The sequence below is a fragment of the Populus euphratica genome, unplaced genomic scaffold (assembly GCF_000495115.2).
Source record: "Populus euphratica unplaced genomic scaffold, PopEup_1.0 scaffold338.1, whole genome shotgun sequence".
In the NCBI taxonomy this organism is placed as follows: Eukaryota; Viridiplantae; Streptophyta; class Magnoliopsida; order Malpighiales; family Salicaceae; genus Populus; species Populus euphratica.
In genome coordinates this window covers 203,509-211,832 of record NW_011500228.1, presented here as the reverse complement: position 1 = coordinate 211,832, position 8,324 = coordinate 203,509, and the positions used below count along the sequence as shown (strand labels likewise).

At 33.3% G+C, this 8,324-nt stretch overlaps 1 protein-coding gene across 1 annotated transcript; it reads right to left on the bottom strand.

Annotated features, from left to right (window-relative positions):
• Window positions 1–2,298: 2,298 nt before the first annotated feature.
• LOC105112414 (transcription factor HEC3-like) lies at window positions 2,299–3,219 on the bottom strand. Its single transcript, XM_011008112.1, has one exon. It carries the CDS (start codon window positions 3,217–3,219, stop codon window positions 2,299–2,301), a length of 921 nt encoding a protein of 306 aa, XP_011006414.1.
• Window positions 3,220–8,324: the final 5,105 nt, after the last annotated feature.

Below are 8,324 nucleotides of genomic sequence, written 5' to 3'. Positions count from 1 at the left end.
CTTTGTGATTTCTGACTTTACAAGTACTTCTGTATTTGTGTAGATAGGCAAGAAGGGAACAATTGCTAACTTTTTACTTGAAATAATTGCCACCATTATCTCCTTACGTGTGATTTAAATAGGTTGATTAAAGTAGTTTCAGATCAAGCCTTGCATATATATATATATATATATATATATATATATGCTTGAGGTAAAATTAATGAGTATGCTTCCCAAAGTTATCATCTAATTGTGTTTCAATCTAAAATAAATTTATCAGATTTTTTTTTCTTTTCAATATATCAGTTTAGATGTGTAAACAACATGTCTTTAAATTTATATCTCAAATTAAAAACAAGCTTTTTTTAATTTAAATCCTAACATTGAATCTTGAGAAAAAAATTAGTTGTTTTGAAAAATAAACTCTAAATTAAATTCCAAATATTATAAACAATTATTTGGTTTTTCGCAACTAAATGACTCTAATAGTAATTGTTAAATCCAATTTAATTAGCTCCAAAAAATTTGAGAATTTAAATTTGATATAAAATAAAATATTGACCTAATTTGATTTAGTTAGATTTTCAATAACTCGATTAATTCAAATTCAAACTATATTAAGAGATTTTTTTTTATAATTTCAATAACTCGATTAATTCAAATTCAAATTATATTAAGAGATTTTTTTTTTATAAGAAGAATAAAACAATATTATTTTAATAAAATAATTAATGTGTGATTCATTGATTGATTTTTTTATCGAGTTAGTTTCCTTATAACTAGTCTGAAAAACCATGGTTGTACTTCTACCTCCAATCATATTTGTTCATGATCTGTTAAGAAGAATAACGAGATTGATGAACTGTTACATGGTGTCATCCTCAATATTCTTTACTTCTTGAAGAGATGTCCAAGAGAGGGAGGAAGCAACATTCCTGAAAGAAATGGGTGCGTCTTTCAAGCTCCAACAGAGGGCCTGGGAGGGGGGCCTAGTGTTAGAGAAAAGGTGCATGAAAAGACTACAAGTTAAGGCTCAAAACGGTGGATCTTCATCCTCTATTCCATTGTCAAACATAGTCTCTGTGACTATCTGCAACTTTAATGACTAATCAGCAAAAAGGACCCCATTTTCTACCTCAATCCCAAAAACAACCAGGTGTAAAATCCTTCTTTTTGACTCTAGAAGCTGCGTGATTTAAAATCAATGTTGCCATGATAAGCGTCCTGTATTCCATAATTTAAGGGGGACACGCCTAAGTTCTTGGATTTTCTGCAACTTTTGGATTCCATGGGGTGGATTTGCCCTTCATTTTATATGAACCAGGTAGGAAGGCCATAGCAGACATGGGCACCTTAGAAGATTGCAGCTAGTTGCTCCTATGCAGGCCAGTAGCCCATCCTTTACAATTTGTTCTGATTTCTGCTCTACACTGCTAGTGCCTCTGAACTCTTCAAGTTTTTGGTTAAAAGACACTGAGATGTCATGCATTAGCTTGGTTAATCGATATACGTCATGGTTTTATACAAAACTCACCGAAAATTCTTTTTAAACTTTAAATTAAAAAATAAAACTATAAACTACCGTGATATCAAACAAACCTGTATAATATACACATATAATACAAGTTTCAAAAAAATTTAAAAACTTTTGATTAAGTTGTGTTTTAAAGATAGATGATATTAGTATCAATAAAATTATTTTTTAAAATATTTTTTGTTTAAGAATGTATTAAAATAATATTTTATTATTATTATTTTAAAATATTTTTAATATTAATTCATCTAAATAATTTAAAAATATAAAAATAATATTGATTTTAAATAAAAACATAATAATTTTTTATAAAACGATGTTTGGATAATGTTCCCAAACACTAGCGTTGCATAATATTTATCTATAACCTTTTACGAAGATATTTTAATAAGAAACCTCATCAAACACACAGATTTCAGATCACAGGACAATATCATCATCATAAATAAATAAATAACGTTGTGTTTTAGACTCTTAACACAAGAAACACCAAAAAGCACATTGAAGTAATCTGTTTCTCAGTCAAGAAATTAAAGGAAAAGACAGGAAATACCATGAATCAATTCCTTGTTAAAACTTGTAAATATATATGTATTCATCATCTCGTTTCTATTAATTTCAAGTCCTATAAAGAACAAAACTTGGAAGTAAACAAAGTTAAAACCTATCATTATGCCCTAAAATGCTTTAGATTAGAAGATAATTAGAAGTCTATAAACGTTCCCTTCTTCCCCAAGCAACACGAAAATCATAAACTTGAATTTGAAAACCCACCATTCAGATCAAAAACCCACAAAGTTTTGATCCACATTTGCCTTCAGAACCATCTCCATAATCTGCTCCCTACTGACCACACCCTCCCCATAACCACCACCCCCATCATTAGCACCATGAACGAAGTTATTATAATGATCGAAAGAAGTGGCAGGCCTCGACTGTACTAAAGCTATAATCTGTTCTTGCAAGTTCATGATGTACCTACAGGCCTCTTCAAGTACGGTCGCAGTGTCCATCTTTGTAGTAATCCAAGGCATCACCTTTCTTAAACATTTCACCCTCTCAGCGATTCTCTGTTTCGCTAGAACCGATGCTGACGAAGAAGTCGACCCAGTACCATAGTCAAAAGCAGACCGCTTGGGTTTCTTCATCTGGCCCAACCGTTTCGGTTTCTTTGTAACAGCATTGAACTTTCCAAGAACCGACTCCAGAGTCTGTGAGTCATTCACCGAAGAGAAAAGGTCATGCGGCTGGGTTGACTCCACTGGCTGCGACGGGATGGAAGAGAAGAAGTCATAAGGTTGAGCTGAATCGTGAGGTGAACTGAGTTGAGGGGCCACGACGAAAGAGTTGCCAAGACCGAGTTGTTCAGAGGCGGGAGGGGTGTAATAGTAGTAATTATCACCATCTTCGTGCAATAAGTTAGTGAAGTTTGATGTCGTCGTGCTCAGAGGAGGAGGCATTGAAGTTAACAGGTCGTTGCTGCTGTAGTAGTAACTGAGAAGTGACGGAGCTAACATGCCCGCGTCAGAGAAAACAGAGTTGAACATCGGTGTTGCAGTGGCCGGAGTTCCAACGTCAGAGAAAACAGAGGAGTTAAAGGTGGAGGCACGGTCGGCATGATCATGTCCGGAGATTAATGGGAATAACTGGATTGCTGGATCTCCATTGAAGACAAAGTCCGAATCAAAATCTTCGATATCCATTTCCGTAACCTCAACAAATGTGTTGCCAAGAGAAAACAACAACCAGACCCAAAGAGAAAAGGAGAGGCACCGCAACAAAAGAAGGATGTTGCTGTTGCTGTTTCTCTATGTGGGGGGTCACGTGTAGGATGATAATAAGTAGTTCGATCGTATACAGCAAGGCAGGTGACACTGGAATCAGGGATGATGCTATTGGAGGTCAGTACAGTAGGGTGTCAGGATACAGAGTACTGTAGGAATTAGCTGGCAGGGCATGACAGTACGGGGGTTTTAATTTGTTCTCTGCACAAAACGGTGGGATCGCCGTGGTACCTCAGATGGGCAGGAATGAGATGGTACAAGGGTAACGGCATGGAATTAGTCTTCAGAGTGCCTTGTGCTTTTTTTGGACGTCTGGTAGAGGGTGGATGATGGGAACACCGGAATCCAAGTATTATTGATGCACGTCAATGATTATAGATAATAAACATAGCTCAAATAATTAAAAGTTTAGATTTTAATTTATATTTTAAGTTTAATTTATATAAACTGTTAGTTAAATTTTATTTATTTTATTTTATTTATTTGATTTGATTTAATTATTGTTAGGTATTTTATTCAGTGAGCTATAAACCTAATAGTTTATTCTAATTAGGATTTTAGTATAAATACTTTACTTTTTTAAATGTTAAGAGATTTTTGATAATTAATAAAAAAATTATAAACTTTATGTATCTTTAATATTTTTTTTTTCAATTTCTTTTTTAAAAGCTTTTTTTTTTAGTTTTAATTCTTTTATTTGTTGTTAAAAAATTTATAGACTTTACATATCTTTAATATATTTTTTTTTCAATTTCTTTTTTAAAAGTTTTTTTTTTTAGTTTTAATTTTTTTGTTTGTTGTTCCACATCAAATTTGATATCAAAACTAAGTTTTTAATTGTTTTTATAATTAAATAATTTATATACTTATGCTAAATCGTAAATTTAGTTTAATTTAAAAAAAATATTATTCACTATTCAAAAAAATCTCCTGTTGTTGTGATTGAAAAAAAAATATTGTTCTGAAAAAAAAAAAAGAAGAGAAACACTATTTATTTTCTCCACTAGCAAGCAGCAGACGCAATCAACATTGGTCTTTGTTCATCACACAATTTAACTTGACAGATCCCCGTAGAAGACAACAGCCAATCATCTCTTTCAATTTACGCATCCACACCAGCAAATTCTCCAGCATACACCAATTGCAGAGTACGTTACCCTCACCAGAGAGCAGATGGCTTCTCCTAACAGCCACCAAGATCCACAACAGTTCTTACATGGCAGTCCAGCACCTTTGTCTTTTCATCTGCATCGGGTCATCGGGATTAATTCATTGATTTAGTTCTAGGAGTAAATCTGTGTGGAGACAGCAGCAAGAGCAACAATGAAACAAGGAATTCACTGTAGGCTTTCAAGGCAAATTAATTAACCTCTTCCACGTCAGCCCATTGCTGCTAAATCAGTCAGTGAAGCCACATCATCTCCACAACAACTAGACGAAGGAAACTAGGAGACCAAAGAAAACTCTCGATGCAAAATTAATTAGCCCTGCCATGTCATCACCCATGCCACCGCTGCCACGCCAAACATGATCATCCACGCCACGTAAGCAAACTGGTTATATCATCTGCTATGTCAGCAATCAATTCATCTAGTTTGCCATGTCAGCTCCAGCAAATTCCAGCTTCCTCACAACACTCTAGTTAGTGAATCACTCTCCCATATTTGTTGAAATATTTGTTGAAGATTACTTTTCTTGGTTTTTCACTTGTTATTTAAGTTATTATTAAAAATCTCACCTATCATTTTTAATTGTTAATTTTTATTCATCAACCTCTTTCATCAGTGATAGTTAATATCTTATTCTATTTTATAATTATGAATTCTTGCTTATGACATCGTGTTTGATTAATTATTTACACATAAGAATCTAGTATTACTTGCTTATAATTTTATTAGTGTAATTTGTTCTTGATCAATCTCCACATTTAAGAAAAAAATACAAAAAAAATTTAAAAAATTAGCTTTATTTATATCTTGATCAATCTCCACATTTAAGAAAAAAGTACAAATTTTTTTTAAAAAATTAGCTTTATTTTTATATTGTGAGTTCACTTGCAAGAACTATTTGTGATCTCAATTTCATTTCCAAGTGAGTGTTGCATGCTTCTATGTCATGTTCATCTAGTGTCCAAATTTAAATTTCCACTTACCGTAGACTCAATTCTTAGTCATATTCTTATGACCATTTAAAGAGCATTGCAAACTTAGGTGATCAACATGTTTAGAAGAATTAAGACCCAAGAGAGTTTTCGAATAAGGCAATCAAAGACTAATAAATATCACAAAAATAATCATTATGGATAAGTTCACTCTAGGCACCACCAATATGACTATCATTTAAGTTACTCTAAACACGATGACTTTGATGAGCGAGTCTGGAGTCTTAACAAAATAGAAGCCCTCACTTTTGATGGTCATTATGATTCTTGGATATTTGATATGTGGATTTGTGATGTGGATAGATTCTTTGAGTTATATAACTTATCTAATAATAGGAAAGTTAGATTTGCTAAGATGAAACTCATTGATGAAGCCAAAACTTATTGGAGAGATGTTGAGGATTGTTTAGAGATGAGAGGTAAATCTCATATAACTGATTGGATCAAAATGAAATAAAAACTTCAGGAGAAGTACCTACCCTAGTCTTATAAGAATAAACTCTTAAACCAATGGAACAATCTAAGACAAGGGAATAAGTCTATCAATGAGTATATAACGTAGTTTAACGATTACATGATTAGATGTGCCATAAGAGAGAATGAAGTCATGACTTTGTGTAGATTTTGTAAAGGCTTAAATAATGATCTTAGAAAAGAAGTTGAATTTCAAGGTATATCTACCCTTAACCAAGTTTACACCTTAGTTCAAGATTATAAGTTGGTCACAAAGAATCAGTAGATGAATCATCAGGGCTCTTATAGTATCCCTGTTAGGTCCCAATTCGGAAGTAATGATTCTTTGTTAGGTGCTCCACCCCACAGACCTAATCCTAGTGGCGCCCAACTTTGTAAGAAAGACAAGGGCAAACGAATTGTCAATGAAGTGTCTAAGGTGAATTCAAAGGATAAGTGTACTAATTGTTTAGGTTTTGGTCATATCTCTTTATATTGCACCTCTAAACCTTTAGTCATCCAAAAACATAAGGATATGGGTAAAGAGGAATATTATAGTGTTGAAGTGTATGAGCCTAATCTTGAGAATTTTAGTGACCTAGATGATGAGGATGTGCAAGAAGAGGGACCCAACACAATGAGTCCACATGAGTTTGAGAATGAGGTTAAGAAAGAGTCTGATATGTCTGTTTTAATGGTAAAGAAAGTTTTAGAGAACTCTTCAATGGAATCACCTATAGAGATAAGTATGGTTTTAGAAAAGTCTCATAATAATAGTCTTCCTAAATTACTTGATTCCTCACCCCACAGGCTTGGTGCCAGCACATCATAAGTTTAGAGCAACATGTTAAACTTTTTGACCCCTTACCATGGTAAAGGAAGTTTTAGAGAACTCTTCAATGGAACTTTTTGACCCCTTACCTCATACACGTGATGAGGAAGATAAAGATAATCTTAGTTTACTTGATTGTGTCCATATCATATCTACACAGGTTTCAAACAATGTTTGTCTTATTTCACACCCTCAATCATTTAATATTCATAGTTACAAACCTGAGAAACCTATAGAACACCTTCCTATATCTCCTCACAATAAGATGTCTAAGTCAGCTAAGTCATTACCATATAGGGTTCATAATTTGCATATTGAGATCATGAAACAAATTCAAGCAAGTAATGAACAATACAAATTTCGAGTTGATTTACTTAAGTATCATGATGCACTTAATGTTAGAAATTATTTCATAATACAAATTAGACCTAAACAGTGTTCTTTGGAAACCGATCATAAATTGCATGTAAGTAGTGCTAGACCATTCAAAGTGTTGCAAATTATTAAATCAAATAATTATGTCATTAAATTGCTATTAAACTTTGATATTAACTCTACTTTTAACATGAAAGACCTCAGTGTTTATAAAATACAGTCTATCCCTGATGCTCCTTTTGATACCCCTACCTTATTATCCATATCTTTAGCACAAAAGGAACATATTAATGCTACTTTGAATGTACAAGTTGTTTTTACCAAGGATAGTGAACTTCAACAAATCCTAGTATATGAGCTCAATGACCAGATTCAGATTATACTTGGATTATCAAAGAGACATCACAACAGTTTGATCTTTATCTTTGAGAGCATTATTGGAGTCGCCTTAGCCTATACTCAACGGGGTCGAGTTCTTCCAACCCCGGGAGAATTGATGGCGACACCAAACCCGAAATATTATTTATACACGCGAATGATCATAAACGATGGAGGATAGTCCAATCAATTGAAAAATCGAGCTTTGACTTATATTTTGGATTTAATTTATATAAATTTTTAGTTAAGTTTTATTAATTTAACTTTATTTATTAGGTTTGATTTAATTATTATTGAATATTTTATTTAATGGGCTATAACCCAATTATTTATTCTAGTTAGGGTTTTAATATAAATACTCTACTTTTCTAAATGTGAAGAGACTTTTGATAATTAATAAAAAATTTATAGATTTTACACATCTCCGGTCTTCTTTCCTTTTTTTTCTTTACTTTCTCTTTTCAGCTTCTTCTCTAGAAACTTCTTTCTTTTCCCTGTTTTAATTTTTTTTTGTTGATCCGCATCAGTGCAACCAGGTAAGTGAGAAACCTAGCTGCTCTTGCCTTTGCCATGAGCGATCCAGGTTGGACAAACTCCGGATGGTGAGAAACCTAGCTGCTCTTGCCTTTTCCATGAGCGATCCAGGTTCTATAAACTCCACCGTGTTTGACCTTGAAACCACAGAGATTTTACCAATACGCAAAACAATTTTTAGGAGCTCAGGAGTTCTTTTCGAGCTCGGCAAACAGATGGACAAAATTGCAGAGTAACAATTGAGACATTCTGCCATAGTAGGAGGGGTAGGAGATAACAGGAACAGCTGGA

Bases quoted from the DNA above. Each gene is read 5' to 3' on its own strand.
- LOC105112414 (XM_011008112.1), bottom strand. From the start codon at position 3,219: ATGGATATCGAAGATTTTGATTCGGACTTTGTCTTCAATGGAGATCCA.